Here is a 21,799-nt window from a genome sequence, read left to right on the forward strand (position 1 = left end):
AAGTGGCCACCTGTGCACTATAGACCTTGCCAGGTCTAAGTAATGATATATGGCCTCAATATCTAAAAGGTTTCGGGTGACTGACATGCACTGCTGCATGTGGTTGGGTAGGGGCTTGTGAGCTGAGCTGTTCTGAGCTGTAGCCCAGGTCCTTCTGAACCGCAATTTGTCTGTAGCCAACATATGTGCTCAAGAAATCCTCCAAGATTTCCTCAAAAGCTATTGTGCTGCATCAAACTCTCATATTCTTTCAGTTTCTACTAGAACTACAGCCTCAACGTGAAAACCCTGATCAGTGCTGTTTTCTCCTGGTTACTGGCAGGTGCTGCGGTCCAGTTATCCAGATGAAGAAATATTCTGGCTCATGGTTAGAGCTTGGAACATAGGAGTGTACTACAACACTTTGGCCAGATATGTTACAGCTGAGCAATGGTGTCGCGTAGCAATGTTCTTCTTGAATCACCTGAGAGATATATGTACCAGCTACAGGAGAAAGGTATGGAAGGATGAACGAAACAGCTTAACTGTGGTTCTAGAATATGCAGGGAGATGGCCTATATGAGCAGGTGCAAACACCATAGCATGCAGTGGATGCAATATGCTAAATGGTAGGTAGTCTCTTTTACATCCTGGAATCACTAGCTGAGATCAGCCATGTTAATCATGAAGGGACCTTGGGTTAAGGAATTTGCCAATGGTGGATGGGGGGAATAGGCAGATAGACACAATATCTTGGGTCAAGTTTTCCCCAAAGTTTTCCTAGAAAGCTGCTTGACCTAAATAGAATCATAGAATCATAGAGTTGGAAGAGACCACAAGGGCCATCGAGTCACAAGGGGCTCAAACTGCATTAGACCCCCAGCATTCAATGCATGACACTAATTTGGCTTTTTTTGTGTGATTTCTGCCCACAGATGACCGCCTTTTACCAAGTATTGATGGACAGACTTCCAGGAGCAAAGGGACCCTCCAAATAAGTGAGAGAAATCAAGTCCACAGCAAAGGCAGCTGGTGCTGTACTCAACTTAGCAGTCATTTTGTTGCCCAAACCAGATAAATATTTTGGCTCATGGTTAGAGCTTGGAACATAGGAGTATACTACAACTCTTTGGGCAGATAGAATACAGCTGAGCAATGGTGTCACGTATAATACAGCTGAGCAATGGTGTCATGTTAGGTGAGATAAACTACCACCTTCTAGTTTGTTAGAGATGTTTGTCTGGAGTGGGGTTGTACAATGAATAAAATAGTTTAGCACTTGCAATGACATTTGTGTTTTCCTATTTATTGGTTTAACTTTCCATCCACCTGGTAGAAGCATGAAGTTTCTACACCAGGGTACTCAGCAATTTCCTTCAGCCCCCACCACCCCGGAGCACTGCCATGCTAGCTGGGGTTGAGGGTAGTGAGAGGTATGTCATGTTGGCCATCCCATTCCTACACTCAAAAGGCACAAACTAGAAAGCAGTAGCAGCTGTGCAAAACAAAGGGGAAAGTAACACACAATTGTGTTTTTGCCTCATCCCTTCAGTAAGCTGGCCACTATTCATTTTGTCACTGACTGCCCTGTGCTAGCCAGGACAAGAACCATGCAGGATCTGTATAGGACATAGTAGGAACTACTGTTGTCATTGCTTGAGGTGTGTCCCTCTGCTACCAGCCTACAGAGATTTATACAAGTATTGAACAACCCTTTTCCTACAAGTGGGTGGGTGGTTCCATTCACACCACTAGGCAGGACTGCAAATCAAGCCACCCTTGGAAGGGGGTCTCCTCCAGTTCCTCTAGCTGCCAGTGTAGGCCATCTGATAGTCTGCATGTTGACCCACAAGGAGGCAGTCTAACACACAGCAACTTTTATTTACCTTGAACTTGCAACACAACGGGAGCAGTGCATGAGAAAGGAAAGTATGTGTTCCTGGATTTGAGGTGAGAAGTATACTACCCTAGACTAGCCCCCCAGAGCCAGTGGCAGCCAATACATTGATGACAAGCCATAGCCCCAGAATAAATCCTCAGCAGACAAGTTCATTGCAACGTTCTGTTTATTAAAAATATATGTCTCCTTGGAAGAAACACTGGTAAACCAACTAGTGTCATGATTGATACTTTCAGCTATGCCATGGGTACATAGGCCTTTTCTCCATGGGCCTAGAAGACAAGGCGACAGGCTATTAGAAAAGAAAAGGAGTTAGAACCTAGAGACTGGCCACCTCAGAAGCTGCTGCTTTTGTGTACAGGCCAGTTCTCAAGAATGTGCCTTGCAGTGCCGGCTGAGTAGAAGTCACATGTGGCAGCCCCTTGTCCAAACTCCCTCCACCAGGAACTTGTAAATGACAGTTCCCTCATCTTTATTCTTCATAGTCCTGCCAGCAAACAGCAGCTCCAGTGCTACCAAAGTTCCACTTGGTTTCTTGCAACACAGCCGGTGGAAACAGCTTCTTGCTTACCAGAATGAATCTCCACAGGATGAGTTTTCACCCATATTTAACAATGAGGCCCGTGCACAAATATCACAATGAATGACAGAGCTACCTACCAGCTATGGAGTGGGCAGCATCACCCTGCTGCAATCTGAGGCCGAGTCCTACTCACTCCCTTAGGACCAGTAACACTGGGGTCTCCTCCCATAACATCCATTGCTGTCATTCCATGGAAAACGGATGCCTATGAGTGCCTGATTGGAGAGCTGGATGGGGCAAGACTGGGAAAACGAGCAAATCTCCTTTTGAATAACAGGCATGGGCTTGTACCAAACTAGGGAGTGCTTGAAAACTTCTCTCAATAATGATCCAGCTTATTTTCTTGCTCAGCGGGCAAACAAACTTTTTTACCCACACAGCTTACACATTGACGGACATGATTAGGATGAGCATATATCAAGGCTTCCTGGAAGCAACTGCCTCAGCACATGTAAAACTAACAGTCTGTGCCTCACAACAGCGTGCATTCTGAATTCCACCTACCCTTTCCTGTCTTGAAGAACTGCAAGCTGAGGTTGGCCATGTGGGGTAATGGGGGCTCATCTCGGAACAGAAATTATACAGAGATACAAAATAAGAGGGATGGTGTTCTTCACTGAGCCCCTGGTGATGCACTTGTCAGGAAGGGCTTCCAAGTGTTACAACCAGAATTTGACAAAATTCTGCTAGAATAAGGATTTCCAGAGAAGTCTGTTCTGAATGCGGTTGGAATATTGTATCCATCTAAGATGCAGATTCTCTTCCCATTTTCATCTGCTGCTTTCAGCTTCGCTGTATGGATCTCAAAATGTTATTCCACCAGAAAAAAGTCAGTGGGATGGAGTTCCGTCTCCCTACAGGGAAGTGACCCATCACAACAAAGAACAGCTGGTGTGCTCATTCCACATGGTCTGTAGGTTGGGTCTGAGTCTGGAATCTATTTACAACGGAACAATCTTAAAAAATAACTTAAAAAACTGGATTGTATACCCGTTAAGTTCATTATTAAAATCAAAAGCTGGGAATAATGAAAAGCCAACACACCAACACAAACATGATTTTGGTTTAACGCCAGCTTTAAAAAAACCCAAAAAACCCAGAAGAAACCTCTCATGCAAACACATCAGGTGACATAAAACAATGTGCAATAGGTAGCATTTTCAATTTGCTTTATGGTGCTCAAATCAACTGCTGAAGCTTCACATGTGGTCCTGGGCTCCACACATCACAACCACAGCGCCAGTTGCAGTTCTTTCCAAACACAGCCTTCCCTACAAAATTGGATTTCCAAAAAAACACTCAGCAGCACCCAAAGAAACCAAACACTTGGTACCTTTAAATCCACCCTCAGCCACAAAAGGGTTTCTAGGCCACATGGCTGAGATATGACAGTAATATAATTCTTGCACTAACAAAGTACCACTTAAGCAGCCCCCCTCATGTTTTTAATTTTATATGCATTCTGTTGCCTTTCCCTTCCATCACAGTGCTGGGTGAACACTGCACTCAAAAGCTGCCCCAGGTTGCCAGTCCTCAGCATGTTTACAGGGGCAGACGGTGTCCTTATCTGTTGCCTTGGTGGCTCTTTTAAGCTAGTCCTCATCTGCTACCTCCCATCTTGCTTCTTTATTTTAACTCTTGATAGTAATTTTTTTTAATTAAAAAAACACACAAAACTCTCAAATGGGGTTTGCCTCCATTTCTAAAGGAGCAACAGGAAGGTCCATGCAGGAACGGGTGGGGACAGTCACTTGATGAAGGAGATTGGTCCATCCCAAGAAAAAGAAAACAGGACTAGAAAACTCAATTGTCAACCATCTAAAAAAGGGACAGGGATGGTCTTCATGCTCCCCGCCCCCAAGGGCAGGGGGCTGGGGGAGGGGTCTCTGATCTTCTCACAAGTTGATTGGAAAGTGGAGACTTCACAGTTTCTCAGGGGATGGGACCCAAATATAATGCCCAGATTGGTCTTCTATTATCTGTTTGATTTTACTGTAAATCTCTTCCAGAGAGTCTCCTTGTACAATGGCTGGAAAACACAAACCAAAAACAGTTATTTACTAGTGTAGAAGAGACATCAAACTTGGCAAGCTCCTTTCTATCTACCTGAGGAGGGAATTGTACTGCCTCCTCAAGTTCAAATTCTAACATCCAACTTAAGTTGTGGCATCAAGCAAAAGATTGCTGGAAGCCAATAATATCTCTATCCCTGTGCTTCTGAATTGTGCGTGAGAACAGGTTTCAGGAGACACCAACACATGTGAATTTCATCTTGCATTACCTTTTCTAAATCACACCATGTAACATCTGCTGTAACCTCCTAGGGACACCCTGTACCCTGCTAGAAACCTGATGGAGATGGCAGGAGATTGCTGCAACCTTTTCAACGGATTGCCAGCCCTGACACTTTTCCAGCCTAGCCTAGCCTGTGCCTTAAAGTCTCCTCCTTTTAAAATCCTTGGTGAGCACAGGTACAGGGGTTGACCATTTCACATGGGGGTTCTGCTCCCAGGCCTCACATGCCCTGCCTTGCCCCCATTCTGCCCTCTTCCAGGTCCAGAAGGACCTGCACACCAATTGGACAAACCTAAAATGGTTGCTGCCTGTACATTTTTCTTCACAAAAAATGTGAGTGTGAATGTCATCATTCAGGAACAGTCTAGATTCTCACCTGTAAAATACTCTCCAAATTCCTGCTCCAGTTTCATGGCTTTGTCAAATACCTTGTTGGCTTGTTCGTATGTCTGCCTCCGGTTCATCTCCCTGCCAGCCCAAATGGAAGAGACTCAGTACAAATACATGAGACCTGGCACAAGCCCAGGCACATTTCTGGCCACTGTGTAAGAGTGCAAAATCCAAAAATAGGCTTGTGTACAGTTCCACTGGCAATGCTGCAATTGAAACGGTCGCTTGAAGCTGTAAGTCTTCAGTTCAGGGATAGGTAGCCTGAACAGAAGGTGATGTTGGTCTACAATTCCCATTAGCCCTTGCAGGAAACACCCAGTGATCAGGAATTATAGCTGTTTGTGGAAAGCTTTCCTTTCTAAGGTGGGCCTATCGGTGGCTGGTACAGGAGATTCTGGAATCCCAACAGGCAAGCACTGTGTTGATAGAGCATGCAGTGCCCCCTAAGCTGACCCAAGTGCAGAAGAGGCAGCCACTTTCTCTTCATGGCATCCCCGCATCCCCAAGGCCTTTTCCCCACTGCGTGTACACACACAAACACACACACACACACACAAACACACACCTTCCAACAGCAGGCAGGATAACAAATATTCACAGCTGCCATACTACTCACATGAGTGCTTCGATGGATTTTGGCTTGATGAAAATGGCGATTGGATACAGTTGTGCTTGCTGCAACCTCTTGATGGCATTGCCAGACACATCAAGGATACAGTGCTTCCCCTGCAGTACCGAGGGTGCCAGTTATTACCAAGCCTTTGCTAAGCAGTTTCAACAAGCCCCCACAAACAAAAATCCCACTCTAAGATCACAACACACGCCCTGGTCAGTAGGTGAGTATAGTTACATCAAAAATCAGATCATGTCTGGGTCACTCTAGGACTGGCACTCTCTTGCATGCAATAACCTCCTGAACCTGCAACATCAGTCCCAAAAGGGCCTCAGTGTTTTATTCCCAATTAAAAGTGATGCTTTCAAGTGTCCCAAGCCCACAATAATTTAACTTGAATGTATTGCACTTTGTGCTAGCGGCTCAGTCACAGGGCAGAGAGAACTCATGAACAGTACCTGGGAAGCTATGACAGAAATCCGAAGCAGGTTGCAGCCACAGCTATCACATGTTGTCCTGGACACAGTTACTTACCCGTTCTGCTACAGCCCGCACAGACTGAATACTGGTCCCATAGAGATTGTCATTGAACTGCCCAGCCTCAATAAACTTGCTGTCTTGAATGTCCTTCTCCATCTGCTCCCGGGATGCCACAAAGTGGTAATCCTGCCCATCTACCTCATTCTCACGCCTAGGCCTGGTAGTGTCTGGAATAGAACATAGCAAATCTGGAATGCATCAGCCCTTTCTGTTGCTCAGAGAGCAATGTCCACAACTATGGGCTCAGAGTCCCCACCTTCTCAGGCAAATTAACAGGTATGGCTAACTTCAGCTGTACAACCCAGCATCTGCAGTATGTTGAAAAAAAGAAGGACCAGCTAACAGCAAAATCCTGGCTGCCATGTTGAGCCCTCTCCATCCCTTCTCATTCAAGTATTCAAACAGGGTGCAGGGCTTGGAGCCATTGCTCAGGTGCAAGTTTCTCCATTTCACTTTGAATTAACCCATGCTAGGCTATCCCAGAACACTCTTCTTCCTGCAGGGGACCAGCACTTACGTGGCACACAGGAGCCAAATTTGTGTGGGAACTCTGAGATGAGATCATCATTGACTCGGTCTTTCGTGGGTCCCAGAACGATCACTGGTCTCGCATAGTGAACTGTAAACATAGCAACAAAGATATGAGGGAGCCTTAAAGTGTAGCCTCAAGTCAATTCTGAAAAAACTACCCAGGAAAAGCAGAGCAGAGGAACATGAGAGCTTCCACTCAGTGTAGTGCAGCAAGCTCTTCTTTTGCCAACTTACTTTCTTGCCGGGTCACAGGTTCATATGACAGAATTGTGTCCTCTTGCCCTTCTGAAAGAAATGGAGAGGAAACAGTCAGCCTGTGCTGCAGATGTCTTTGCAGCAACAACCTCCCTCCCTCCCTCCCACCCACCCAAAAGTGGCAGGAGCAGAGTGGCAAAACACACACAATTCTCAGGTACAAAGCTGCATTTCTCTACAATGATTAGTGAGAAGAACTGCCTTCCCTACAGTATGTGCTTCTCACCCTGCTCCAACTTTAGAGGGAAGAACCTCTGAGAGAAGCCATCTTCCAAAGGATGCTATCCCCAGCCCTGAAGGGCAAGTGCCCTAGAGGCACACATTCCAAAGCCTGCAAAATAAATGCAGGCAGCAGCCTCTGTACCAAGGGAAATGGGCATAATCTTTGCATCCAGTTCAGGATTACCCAGTTATCAGACTGAACTTTTAGCAACATTAGATTCCACCAATATTTGCAAGATGGTATCATAACTCCATAGGGACAGTATCTGAATGGGAACTACTTAGCATTCCGGCCCTAGAACTAAAAGGAAAATGCAGAGTTTGTGGCTTTGTGGAACCTATCCATCTTACATCCACACATACAAATACATGGTTGAAGATTTATTCTAAGTTCTGCCCCAACACATGTTTGGAGACCTAGCTCTAAAACAGCCCTGAAAGGGGTGGGAAAACAAGTCTTGTCCTCCAACACAGAGTGAAGCAAGCAGAGGATCTTGAGGGTTTGCATGCAGAAAGTATGGGACAAAGGGGAGGGACACTTACTGGAACTACTCTCGCTGTCACTGGTGTTTGATGTCACGCTCTCTGCAACCAAGAAAAAGACCCTGATTCAGTACAAACAGATGCAACAAGAGAAGACAAACACCAACTGATGATGACAAGAACAGGGGTGGGGTGGGGTGGGAGAGAGAAGAACAATGCAAGGGCAAGCTGAACAGATAGTTAGTACATGCTCTAAGTCCCCAGCTTATGGTAACTTGGTGCATTCTTTGAGGAAATGTTGTCTCCCCTACTCTCTAGAAGCAAAGAGATTCATGCATCTCTTGCCAAGACAAAAGTGCAACACCACATATATCCTGCCACCCCCAGCAGGTGTACACAGGGGACCCCAAGCTCAGGCAGGAGAAGCTCAGACATACAATCCTGTTTCTAGTCTGCTTCCTTTTCCTAGTCATTAAGGCACAATCTTATCACTGAGAGTTACAAGAGGGGGTTGGGAAAAGGAAAGGTAGGTGCTGGCAGAGCAGGCAGGTGAAGACAAGACAAAAAACTACAGGGCTGCCCTAAGATACTGCTGGCTGAGGGATTCCCATTTCTATGGCATGGGTGAAAAGGGGCTCTCAGACAATGCCAACAGGGCAGAAAGCAAGGCTTCATCCACTTCTTTCCTAACACCAGGACCTCCTTTCTGCCTTGCCAATATCCTTCCCTAGAACTTGCTTGCAAGTAATCAGGAAGTCCTGGCCCGTTTACTGTACTCCTCACTGCACTCTAGTGGTGAGCTGTATTTTAGGGACAGGTTTACAAAGCCTATTCACTGGCCCCAGGCTAGAAGTGGGCTCAGTTCTCTTGCTCCATAGCAGGCTACGGCCCACATGATGTTCAGAAGTGGCCATAGTCTGACTGGGCTCAGGGATGGTGTGGCTGCTCCAAGCGCAGAAGCTTGTTTCCAGTCACACACATGCTAGCAATGAAAAGTGATCATGTGCAGTGAAATTTCACTTACTCAGGTTCTTTGCGCCATAATAATCGTCACTTAACCCAGGGAAGTCCTGATTCACAGCCAGCCAGAAGTGGGAGAGGGGAGAGAAGAGAAGAGAAGAGAAGAGAAGAGAAGAGAAGAGAAGAGAAGAGAAGAGAAGAGAGAGGAGGAGAGGAGAAAAGAGGAGAGGAGAGACAGAGCCAGGACAGCATTAGTGACAGGAGTGCAGAATGGCAGAGAGCTGCAATAGCAAGTGAAGTTAAAGCTCCTGACCAACACTTTCAAAGATCCTCTCTGCCCCAAACCCTCTGGGCATTCAGAATTTCCTGCCCAAAGCTCTAGCTCAGCCACCTCCCGAAGGCCAAGACTATTCAGTTTCCCAACACATTTTAGCACCAATGTCTCTGGGTATTTCTGAGCCCTACTTAATACTGCTTAATACTAGATGATCTAGTCCAGAGATGGGCAACTTGTGACTTTTCAGGCGCTGCTGAACTCCCAACTGTCATCATCTCTGACCACTAGCTATGCCACTTACAGTTGACGGGAGTTCAGAGTTCAACAACACCTGGAGAGCCACAGGTTTCCTACCCTTGATTTAGTGAATGACCCAGACAAAGGAGTGCTTCAGCAGAATCACTGACAGAGAACTGCAAAGAGCAGTCACCTCTCTGTGGAAGAAGCAGAGTATAAGACCCTGTGTTTCTGAGCCACCAGACTAACCAGGTCAGTGTCACCAAATTGGGTCCCTTGTTCTTCCAAAATTCTCCTGGGCAACTGGTACCAAGAGGCATGGACTCCAGCAACAAGTCCAAGAAAAACACTGACAAACAGATGGCTTTGTCCATTTCATTCATTTTCCCCATCAATCCACACTTGCCACTCTTAATTCTACAGCTGACTGCAGGTATCAGCATGAAACTGTTTGTAGATGAACAATACAAGAGGAAGGAGCTAGCCCCAGATATCAGCCCTCTTCCACAAAGCACAGACTGTGAAGACCTCTTGCAGAACTGGAAGCTTTTCCAGGCATTTCAATACACTCTCTGGCTCCCACAAGCCCAGCATTTGCAACCAAGCTTTTTGATTGTTGCTTTTCTTGCAGTGTCAATGACAAGAGAAGGCGCGCTGGCCCGTGCCAGTATGTATGTTTTACATGCAGAAGGTCCCAGTTCAAGTCCTTGTATTTCCTCATTTAAAGAAAAAGGATGCAGGTGAAAGGAAAGTCACTAGAAAAGCACTGCCAGTCAGAGTAGACAATACTGGGCTAGATGACAAATCATCTGTCCTGGTATAATTCTGCCTCGTATGAAGGCATTAAGGTAGGTTAATATTAGAGCCCATGACACAGTGGCAGCCAAGCCATACTATGCCACACATGAGCCTGACAGCAAACACAGGGCAGTTCTTTCATCAGTGACCTGTTCCCATATATATGGCATTAAGAGAGTGTTCTCCATTAAGTCACATGTACTTTACAAGGCTATTGCTGTTTTAGAGAGTGCCTCAGTAGCCCGAATGATGCAACCTTTATGTATTACACTGGTGCACATCTTTTTGCCTGTTGGCTCAATCTATTTTGCATCACAGGGCAGAGAAGGGAGGTATGCTGGCAACCAAAGCCCTGCATTTCACCCACAGGACTGGGCTCTCCAAAAACACCGGTTGGAGCAAGCTGCATTACTGTATCCCTATACAGGCTTTTTGGCCTATGACAGTAGAGAAGGGAGAATGTTGGTCAGTCACCAGAAAGTTAGGAAAAGGTGGCATACTCAAGAGGCTGGCAGATCCCCTATCAAAGGACACAAGTTTCAAGGGTGGTCTGGAAGCATAACTAGTGCAGGTAAGGGAGAGCAAGCAACAGTGACTGGGGATACCAGGAGCAACTGGCAACCTCTCCTACACCAGTGCTTGTTTCAACTTGACGACAGCAGGGAACAGAACACCTCTTGGACTTGCATCATCTCTCAACACAGGCAGGTGAACAGCAATGCTCACTCCAAGGGGCTGTTCATGGCCTTGGGGAAGCTGAGGCCTTTCTGGATAGTGCAGCCCCCATTGCAGTGCCGAATCCAGCAAGGCCTCACTGCCACAGGTGCTGGAACAGTATTTCTTGTGAGCAGCATGCTGCTCCTTGGCCACAGGAACCTCCCAAGCCAGAATTTGAGCAGGGCAGCTGCTACTTACGGTCCTGTACGCTGCTCTCCTGAGCCATGTTCTCTTTGCTCTTGTAAAATGGGAACTTTCGAGAGAGGCGGAAACTCTTTTTACGTTTCGTTTTGATCGACTGTGAAGAAGATGGAGATGGAAGGAGGGGGAAGAAAGAAAAAAAACAACAAAAAGAACAAAAAGAACAAACAATGGAGTTTAAAGCATGCAAGAAAAAATAAAATGAAAAGGCAATGATGATCAGTGTCAGGGAAGCTACCCCCTCAAATGAAATAATGGAAATTACATGTAAACGGGAATAAGAGAAAAATTACGTGCAGAGAAAAATGGGGTTTAGGGATGGTGGAAGATGACTAACCATTCAGCATTTCCACAGCAACAAAGATGTATCCCTTATGGCCCAACCCTTTCATCACCAGAAGGGTCACTAACACTTCCCTGTCTGTGGCTTCCCCACCACTCAATATATTCATAGTTCCTGTATTCCATCAACAACATTGAGCCAGTTCTAGTGCATCTGCCGTTGGCATTCAGTAATGTAACCTGTGCCATGGGGAACAAAAGCAGGATGCCGCAAGACTAATGGGGCAGGGCTTTAGGTTTTATCTTCATGTCTGAGGACATCAAGTCTGAGGAGTTCCAGTCCACAAGTTTTTCTTAAGGATGCTCCAGCTACCAAATTTAGGCTCAAATAATTCCACCAACCCCTGATCTAGATTAACTGTTGTACCACCTTGGACAGTGCATGATTACATTTATTAAGTTACCTCGTCAACCATTCCTGCGTGCCAACCCTCCCCCCTTGAACAGCACTTACCCGATTGGACTCTATCATTCCAGTTCGGGCATGGAACTTCACAGTTTTCAACCGTGCTCTTTCCTTCTTTTCCACTCTGATTACATCAAGAGAAAAAGATATTATTACATTCAAGTGTGGCTCCCCGCACACCACTGATCCTTGTTCCCTCCCCAGGACCCATTTCTTTCTCAGACATACCACAATGAGTGGTTAGCCATTCTTCCTACCAGGTCTGCGGTTCTACATTAGATGGGGCAAAGTTTACAGCCGCAGCCATTCTGTGATGGGTAGTACCTTCCCTGCCCAGCGGGACATGAAGAAATGTTCACTTTGCTTGCCATAAATCAGTGAAGAGCCCCCCAAAAGGCCACCCCTCCCTGACTAGCTACCTTTAGCAGGCTATTTCAGGCACACCTGAAAGATAGCAGGCTGGCCAAGGGTGGGCAATATCAGCTGGAAACTAGCTCTTATTACAGAATGAACACTCACCTTTTCTTGCTGGGAATGACGCCAATTTGCTCGCTCTCTCCATGAGGGGTCACGAGCCTCGCCTGCCACCACTCATCATCTGAGGCATTGATCACATGCAAGATGTCCCCGTAAGAAAAACTCAGTCCTTGACTGGGCAAGCAGCTGTCCCGAGTTCGGTCATAGTCAAAAAGGGCTCTGTACAGGAATGAAGAACATTAGGAGTATAGGATGACGCCTTTGGCAAGTCAGATCACTGATTCACCTAGTTCAATACTGTCTACACAAGGAACCTCAGAACTGGGGGCCAAATGTAGCCCTTCTCCATATTGTTCTCAGGATTCTTTCTTGGTCATGCTTCATGTCCTGCTTGAGTGCCGTTGCCTGGCTGGAATGCATCTTGTGTGGCTGGAATGTAGCCTACTGTATTAGACTAGGAGACACTGAGCTACTTTTCTCTGGCCCTGCCCACTACTGGCATGTGGCTCTCATCCTTATGAGGGAACATGGCTCTGGGACTTTAAAAGGTTCCCAAGCCCTGGGAACCAAGCTGCAGCACTACAGGGTTTCAGGCAGGAGTCTTTCTGAATCCAACCTGGAGATGCTGGGAAGAAAACTTGGGGCCATCTCCATACAAAATGTGGGCTCTACCACTGAGCTAAGGCCTTCCCTTCAGTAAGATCTCCATTGCGCTCAGGTCTTTGTTTCTGATAAGCTCTCATTCACACAAGATTCTTGTAACTGGGCACCTTATCCATACACCAAGTAAAACTATTTATGCCCCACAATTATTCAGGTTTTCTTGTGCAGCAGCTGAGTAGCTGGCTGGAGAAAACAAGCAGGCAGCAGTGGGTTAACTCCTCCAATTCAGAAGGGCAGTACAGCTGAATGGGCCAACTTTCTGGAATGGAATTGTGGCCCAATGTCTGTTCCTAGAACAGTACTTCATGCCTGTTCTCAGTGTTAAAATTAAGATTTTTACTTTAATTATCTTGAAAAACCATAATATTCAGCAGTCAGAGTGTTAGCTAGTCCACTTGGAAGAAGGAAGTGCCATAGCCAAGCAACAATTTGCAAAGTGCCTCCATTGAGCACTACACGTAGCATTCAAGCAAAGCTATGTCAGAGGGCTTTCCACAGAAGCACATGGCTGAAACTGTTTAGCAAGTCCATCAAATAGGCTCCAGCTATTGACACTGAATTATGTATATATTTAATTATTCTGTATCTTAAGAATGTTGTACAATTGCTTTTTATGTTTTGTAAACAGCTGAGAAACAATCTGTGCATTAACAGTTTGTTGACTCTGCCATGGGCAATACAGCTCCAATTCAAAGAAGCTGCTCTGAAACACTGGATTTCAAGTACAGTGGTATCTTGGGCTACATATGCTTCAGGTTACATACGCTTCAGACTCTGCTAACCCAGAAATATTATCTCGGGTTAAGAACTTTGCTTCAGGATGAGAACAGAAATCGTGCAGCAGCGGTGCAGCGGCAGCAGGACGCCCCATTAGCTAAAGTGGTGCTTCAGGTTAAGAACAGTTTCAGGTTAAGTACGAACCTCCGGAACAAATTAAGTACTTAACCCGAGGTACCACTGTATCAGTGAGTTTCTCTAACAGCTACAAATCTGTGGCTTTCAAAGTCTGCAACTTTCTATTTGTGTTCTCCAAAAGTGGTGGAACTGACTATTTATTCTGCCAAGCAGGATGCTCCAAAGTTCTTTGCCACCCTGTCCTAGGACTTCAGTGGTTATACCTTGCCCAACAGTTTAACAATCTTTAGGGTGTTGTCATTTCCAGAATTCCACTTTCTCCCCACTAAAGGGGCCACTTTCTGCTATACTGTATTCTTTGAAAGGCAGACTCCTACCTGCTGTGGTCTCCTGCAAGTACCTTTAGCATTCTCCTGGAAGGTATTTGCTGCAGTGGGTAAGGCACCCAGGCAGTACCTCAGCCAGGGTCCGTATGTGCACTATGAGACTGTCTTGCAACCCAACACAATTTTTCAACAAGCCTAGTAATTACCACTACCTGCAGCATGACAGACCATTCCAACAGTTTCAGTTAAAACCTGCTCGAAACTACCCCACCCGGAAGGACTTGCAGAATGCTGTCTCAATCACAGGAGCAATCAAGAATGTTACACAAGCTAGCTTAACAGTTAACAAGAAGCCCTTACAGCACAGGCAATCTATCTTTAAAAAGGCAAACTATGTGAGCTGAAAGTGTCTATGAAGGTGGGGAGCTCCAGAAGACATATCCACCAGCAGCAATGAGCAACAAACCAGTTGAAACCATCCATGTACTTCAATGAGCCAACAACTCTCAGCTACAAAACTGGCTTGTGCTTTACGTAACTGGATCAGATTGCTTAAGTTTGGTATCTCCCCCAAAGTTAGGGAAGACCCAAGTCTCTGAAATCCTTGTGCCCAACAACTCTTCCTGAGGCAACAGATTTGTTAGCCTCTTACAGACATAGTGTTGGCAAGCAAAGAGAAAAGAAACAAAGGAATAGCTCTGCTGCTACAGGCTCATCTTGTCCCTCCCTACCTAGCTGTTCTGTCCAATTAGCTGCTCAAAGCAGTTATCCTGTGACAAACAGAGAAGTGGCAGCGGACAAGTCACAGAAGACTGCACACATAGGGTAAATCATAGGTAGCCTGCTGACCTCAGCAACTTTGTATTTTATTTAACAAGATTTACACATCACTTAATCAACAAAAAGCCTGTTCACATAAAATATTCATTATAAATATAAAAAAGTTAAAAACAAGCTGACCTATTACAAAAAAAATCACAAAATATAAATAAAACAAGCAGTTTTAAAACAAACATACAAAATAAATTATGTGTTAAAATTACCTGCCTGTTTTTTTAAGCAGGTGCCAAAATACAGCAAAGCTGCCTGCCTAATAGTAATACTTTTCTCATCTAAAAATGGCTTCCCTTCCAGAAGGCAATAGCAAACCAACTCCTTTTCCTTCTACAGATAGCAAGATACAGAGGCAGATTTAGGGGAGTGGTTTGTTCGCACTAGGCACTGAGCCAAGATGGCACCATAACAATGACAACAACAGAGGGTGAGAAACAGAGAGGTGGCACCAAATTTTGGTGTCACACAGGGCACCATTGAAATTTAAAAGCCCAAGGTCCACCACTGCAACACACACAGGACACACACATGGGAAATACAGACTAATATAGCATGGTGTCACAGAGAGGTGACAAAGGCTATATTCAATTTAGCTACACAGTGTCTTGGCCTAAAGGATGACACTCTAGGCATGTAGCAAACTCTCCCAGCACAGCCAAGCTACTGCTGAATGTGCTTCAGCCGTGAAAGGTACTGCTACCAATGAAAAGGCAACATGTGCCAGTAAAATATTTGATGTCTAAAAGAACAAAGGTACCTCCTTTTCCTGGAAAAAGGAGACTTCCAAAAAAATCAAACAGACCTTCTACTAGTACAGCACACTCAAAGAAATGTCCAGGAGGACCAATATGTATTCATCTATGAGAAAGGGTGGCAACTTTACTTACCGGACATAGAGAGACCGCTTTTCACTTGTCCGAAGAGAGCCAGATCCTGAACTCATGCTGCTGTTCATCATCTGTTCTCTGAGGTCATGGATCTTAGACTCAAAACGGCTGTACTCTGCAAGAAAAATGATGCTGGTGAGTTCAGGGAGGAAACAGGCATACAACACCTTTGCTCACCTCGTGTCCCCATTCAATTAAGCACAATATATATTTTATCTGCAAGGGACCAGAAAGAAACTCCAAAATGCACATTGTGAAGACAGTTCACATTAGCTATCCATGGCCAACTGAGATCTGGGCCTAGAAAGCTGCAGATTGTATAAGTCTGATCATGGCATTCCTGCTCAATAGTGCAAAATACATATAGATGTGCTAGAGAGACAGCTCACAGTGACCAACCTTCGTGATGAATGTTGAGCAACTGAGTATCAGATTCATGGTACAATTGTATCTGTGCACTCAAAAACTACACAAAAGGGCAACTAAAGTGATTGAGGGGATGGAACACCAAATGAAGAAAGGATAACGGATTTGGAGCTTTACAATTAAGGCGGCGCATGACAGTTTAAAACATTGTGGGTGGTATGAAGAGAACATTGAGTTTTTTCTTCCTCTCACAATACTAGAACTCAGTCACCTAACAAAAAATGACTGACAGCAAGTTCAGTACAGACTGTAGAAAGTACTGTTTTCATACAATACATAATTAACTTATGGAATTCACAGCTACAGAAAGTGCTGATGGCCAAAGATTAGCTGGTTCATAACACCTCCCTTTTCAGAGGCAGCAAGTGTCTGAACACCAGTAGAAGAAGGGCAGCTGAACTCATGCTCTGGTAAAGAGCTTTCTCAGAAACACCTGGCGACTGCTGGAAACAGTCTGGATGAAACCTTGTTCCAGAAGGCTCTTCATATGTTCTTAATCATCAATATGCACCTAGGTACTCAATATGCACGCAGTACATAGGTGATGCTATCAATATTAAATAGATTTAATGTACCCTGTTCACCCTTTTTATTTAGACCACCCTAAAAAACAGGCTACAGCAATATATTACAGTTAAGCAAGGTATTCAAGGGAGGTGGGCCTTTGGCTTTGCGCTCTGAATTCAACGCTGCATCCTCTTTTTCTAGGAAAAATAATTATGTTCTATATAAGTACCTAGGATATATAGTTGCTAAATAAAAGTTAAGTAGTAGTAGCAGCAGGTACACACTCAGTGTACAGGGAACTTTGGTAAGGGGCTGAATAGAGATTGTGAGGGGTTTTCTTCAGAGTGGGCTAATTTAGCAGAATAAATACCCCTTTAGAGATGTGCAGAACCTGAAAGCTGTATATATTCCAATTTTATACAGCTTACCCTGCCTGCAGTAGGAGACAGCTTCCCACTGCTCCTGGGAGGCACAGTCATTCTCCAACAGCATATAGGCGCTAGACCATTCAGCTTCCAAGATTCTTGTGCATGGAACTTCACAGAATTGGCTATCTGGCACAGGCAAAAGCCTAAGAATTTTGACTATTTTTTTTTAATAAAAGCTTTCTAACTCTGGCAGTGGTTCTAGGGATTATCTAAACCATGGGTTCCCCAACTCCCTCCTCCCAGACCAACTGATAATTGTTGGTGGCCTTAGCAGAAAATGTAGATTTTTCTGCCTGCTGTAACAATTCTAATGTGCTGTGTGCTGTATGATTTTTTTTAAACAGCATTTTTTACTGCTGCTTTTGTTTCTTAAATTGTATTTTATTATATTACAGTATACATTCCACAGAATTCAAACTGTAATACTGTTGACACACATCTTGTGCTTAGGTCACGTTCCAGGGATAGTGCATAAAGTCAAAATTGCATATAGTTAATAAACAAACATACATACATCTTGGAACCACCCTGAGTAAGCAATCTTACTTTCTTGAACTGGCATGTCAAATGGGTCTTATCCCCCAAGCAACAGAGAGAATTCTGAGTTGTTCACCCTGTTTACCGGGCTCTGGAAGGCTCTCACAAGATCTTGCGGGGCTGTCTCAGATCTCAGGAGAACTTGAAAGCCTCCCAAAGCCCAGTAAGTCAAGACTCTTTCTGCACCAGGAAAACCCTGTGGAAAAAGGGCTTTGAAGCTCTATGCCTTCAGTGCATTTAATTTGTGCAATTTCAATCGGCCAGCCTCCAACTGCATAGTTGAAAGTGTATAAGTTAAACACACATAAGTTGCAAGTTGACTATACAATACAAAAATGAAAGCATCAATGAAATACAGATAAAAATCAACATGAATCACTTAAAAGTTCTCTTCTAAATATTGCTTCAAATGTACCATTAGCATTTTCTTCAAAACCTTAAATATGAAGGTCAAAAGATGCAAACAGCAACTGTATACAAAATCAAAAGCAGATTATCAACTTATTTGTGCTTCACACCAAAAAAAAACCCCCAAATTATTCTGATTACAGGAGAAGTGCATCTTTCCAAGCAGTTTACAAGCAACCTAGAACTAGCTGCATCCACATACAGTGGTACCTCTGGTTATGCACGTAATTCGTTCCGGAGGTCCGTTCTTAACCTGAAACTGTTCTTAACCTAAAGCACCACTTTAGCTAATGGGGCCTCCTGCTGCGGCTGTGCCGCAGCAGTGCAATTTCTATTCTCATCCTGAAACAAAGTTCTTAACCCGAGGTATTATTTCTGGGTTAGCGGAGTAACCTGAAGCGTATGTAACCCGAGGTACCACTGTACAAAGAAACCTCCACTTCCTGCTTTCAAAACATCAAAGTAGCTTTGAGAAAACATATGGTGTGTACAGGCCAAACAAGAAAAAGTCACTCCTAAGCGTGGTGATGCCACCTGCATCCTCCAGGAATAGTACGGATTGTAGGAGAACTCCCAAACTGCAAACTTGGTTGCATACCTCTGACCAATCTAGATCAGCTGTTTCCTAATCCATCTCTCTGTCTTATGTTATCTGGCTAAAATATTGTTTCTACAGTTATGCAAGCTCCAGAATAGGAACTTCTGGCTGTTTGCTGGGACATTCCATGGAACTCACAGAAATCACCACCAACTGTGAATATTTGTCAACCACAAGCATTTCTGTGGAGACAATACAACTTGCAACTGAAACTTCCACATATGCTTAAAGTATGTGCTATACAGTATTAGAAACTCAGATATAAGCTAGGTGCCAAATGTGGTTACAGTTGCCATAACAGAATACCTAGTTGTCATTTTTGAGCCAGGTGGCTCAAAAGTCCTATTTTTCAACAAGACTTTTTGGTTCCTGAAATTCATTCTAATTGTACATAAAATTCTATTCCACAGGTTGTGCTGCTAGAGTGCAAAACAGTCAAGATCCAAGGATTCCCCAGGCAGGCACCTCCAGACGGTGGAGACGTCAGGCACCATCCTGGTGCTTGGGCAGCTTCACTTGGTTGCAAGTGACCGACAGCCAAGTGCAAAATGTGCCTGGAAAAATGTCGAACGCTGGTGCTATGTGTAGAAAAAAAGAGTCTATAACCACTAGGCTGGCCATCTGAGTGGTCAAATAATGGAACTGCTCAAATGACTAGTCAAATATTGCCAAATATTTTTAAATCATAAAGAAGTTTGATAGGTATGCATGTTGTTTCAAAACAATAAATTATTTTATAATATTTCTATTTCATCTTTCCCCCAAGCAGCTCAGGGCAGCATATCCATTTAGAATGCCAACCACACCATGAGGTGCAATACTGACCCAACTCTGCCTAATCAGCTGCACGACTGATTTGAACCCGGTCCCTCTGATCTTAGTCCAACACTATTAGGTAGCAGCCTTTGCCACTGATGACTACTTGCACTAGTGTTTGGAGATACCTGCTGCTATAGAAGGTGGCCAAAGACAGAAATTTTGATATGGTGACAGATTTGCCACCTACTGATGCAGGGCTAGGGGGCAAGCAGTCCTTGCTACAAAATGAAACTATAATAAGCTGGCACAGTGGTATTCTTGGAATGTTTGACTGCAGTCAAGTAACAGGCAGTCAGGTGACAGGAAGAAAAACCCTAATATCCAGTTCAAACCATTACAGCTTTAGCAAGTACACAGTGTGGGTCTGCAGGATATACTCACTAAAATTTAGCCTGTAAAGCAGCCCAAAGGAAGGGGAAGAAGGGATAAAATGCAAAGCAAGTGAGCCACGCTCTGCATAAGGTATCAAATAGCACCTTTTGACATACACTTTTTCTAGTCTGAATGGTGCTACTGGTCCATAGATTTACAGAACAAGTGGTACTGCTGGGTGCATAGTGGATCAGGTCCCAAAATCTTTTAAGTGTCACAGGTAAGATATTATGTCAAGGTGACTACCTAGAAAGGAAGGGACTCAATCCTGATGACAAGAAGGATCTATTGGGAAATGAATTAGGGGTAAAGGAACTGAACAGGAACTAAGTTGTGATGATCTGAGATAGGGTGCAAAATAAATTAATCTATTTATCTGGAAGATCTGGATTGGAAATTTGTTGGCTTGAATTCTAAAATCTGAATTGGAATATATATACATACAGTACATGCACATATACTGTAGGAAAACTTTATGTGAATTTGTATCTATGGACCATGCCACAAATCTTTTAAGTACCTTGCAACACTCATGCTACAGAGACCCCAGCAAGTTTTCCTGGAAAGCAAATATTGACAAAGCACACCAGAACAGTCAATGTAATGCTTGCAGTCTCATGGACAACAGCCCCTAAACCTCTACAAACAAAGGAATGGGAACAAAACCAAATGGACAGTACTATTTGGGAACAAACTCTGATCAGAGCTGTGCAAATGCGATTAATGAGATTAATGTGTTTGAAAATAGCAAGGTTCACTGACCCCACCACCACCACCACACCCAGAATCTTACCCTACCATTGGTTTCATTGTTAAAATGGAGGGGTTTTCCTCAACAGGGAAGAGGTAGCATGGATATCCTTGGCACACCAAAACTATGGCTAATAATGGCTTAGCATGAATGCATGATCACGCTGGTTCCCAAGAAGGCAACTGCGGCCACTTTGCTCTTCTCTGGGCTTTTTAAGTCAGTGCAGGATGGCAGCAGTCAAGGTTTGGTCTGGCATGACATCTGAACCCAGGATCGTGGGTAAGGTCTCTCCTCCTTAACCACAATCTGCAATCGTAGGACAGACCTTGGCTACAGTAAGTGTGAGGTCCTAATGAAAAGCCACCACATTTGCGTGGTCATGTTAAGTCATATTTTGGCTTACTGAGATGTAAAGCAGGCAAGGCCTGGGTTTCACTAGGACAGCCCCTTTCCCTCACTATAACTTTGGGCTCTACCTTTCTCTCCAGAATTCTACCACATTCCTCCTTTCATTGCACTTGCTTCTTCCTCAGTAGTTATTCATCCAGGCATAAAGTTGCTGCCCCGAACAACTGATGCTAACTTATTTAAAGCCTGGTCATATTTAATATTTACATTAAACCAGGGGTCAGCAAACTAAGGTCCACGAGTTGAATCAGGCCCAATTGCCTTCAGGATCTGGTCCGCGGACTGTCCGTGGATTGGTGTGGGGATTCTGTTCATTTGGGCTGCGCCATTTCCCCCCTGTGCCATTCCATCCCCCCGCCTTCCTCACACACACCATGGCGGTGCTTCCACCCTCCCTCCTCCTGACTTCTCCCCGCCCTGCCTAGAGGAGGAAAGGGGTCTGGGCTGAGCTGGCTGAGTGCTATTTTAAGGAGCCCCTCTTCGGAGCCAGCCCTTTCACGCCTCTCATCTTCCCTCTGCTGCCGCCACCCTGGTGCTCCTGTGGGCTAGAGAGCAGAGCGGATGAGCCAGTGTGGTGTAGTGGTTAAGAGCGGTAGTCACGTAATCTGGGAAACCGGGTTCGCGTCTCCGCTCCTCCACCTGCAGCTGCTGGGTGACCTTGGGCCAGTCACACTTCTTTGACGTCTCTCAGCCCCACTCACCTCACAGAGTGTTTGTTGTGGGGGAGGAAGGGAAAGGAGAATGTGAGCCGCTTTGAGACTCCTGAAGGGGAGT

General features: G+C 44.8%; 2 protein-coding genes across 18 annotated transcripts in view; one reads left to right on the top strand and one right to left on the bottom strand.

Annotated features, from left to right (window-relative positions):
- The window catches only part of TEX11 (testis expressed 11), a 43,405-nt gene extending 42,138 nt beyond the window's left edge, over positions 1-1,267 (top strand). For all 5 annotated transcript variants that reach the window (XM_082207387.1, XM_082207386.1, XM_082207385.1 and 2 more), the window contains 2 exons: positions 323-496; positions 915-1,267. In XM_082207387.1, the coding sequence (XP_082063513.1) occupies positions 323-496; positions 915-977 (237 nt within the window). In that variant the 3' untranslated portion in view covers positions 978-1,267. The remainder of the gene's footprint in view (positions 1-322; positions 497-914) is intronic.
- Positions 1,268-2,027: 760 nt separating this feature from the next.
- Positions 2,028-21,799, bottom strand: part of DLG3 (discs large MAGUK scaffold protein 3) — a 110,505-nt gene continuing 90,733 nt past the window's right edge. For 8 of the 13 annotated variants that reach the window (XM_082207393.1, XM_082207401.1, XM_082207402.1 and 5 more), the window contains 11 exons: positions 15,772-15,886; positions 12,249-12,425; positions 11,778-11,853; positions 10,979-11,078; positions 7,852-7,893; positions 7,066-7,116; positions 6,818-6,919; positions 6,295-6,467; positions 5,764-5,873; positions 5,134-5,225; positions 2,028-4,491 (listed from right to left, as the gene is read on the bottom strand). In XM_082207393.1, the coding sequence (XP_082063519.1) occupies positions 4,385-4,491; positions 5,134-5,225; positions 5,764-5,873; positions 6,295-6,467; positions 6,818-6,919; positions 7,066-7,116; positions 7,852-7,893; positions 10,979-11,078; positions 11,778-11,853; positions 12,249-12,425; positions 15,772-15,886 (1,145 nt within the window). In that variant the 3' untranslated portion in view covers positions 2,028-4,384. The other 5 variants (XM_082207400.1, XM_082207397.1, XM_082207399.1 and 2 more) reach the window with 4 other exon arrangements.

The sequence above is a fragment of the Podarcis vaucheri genome (genome assembly GCF_965113315.1).
Source record: "Podarcis vaucheri genome assembly, chromosome: Z".
NCBI classification, from domain to species: Eukaryota; Metazoa; Chordata; class Lepidosauria; order Squamata; family Lacertidae; genus Podarcis; species Podarcis vaucheri.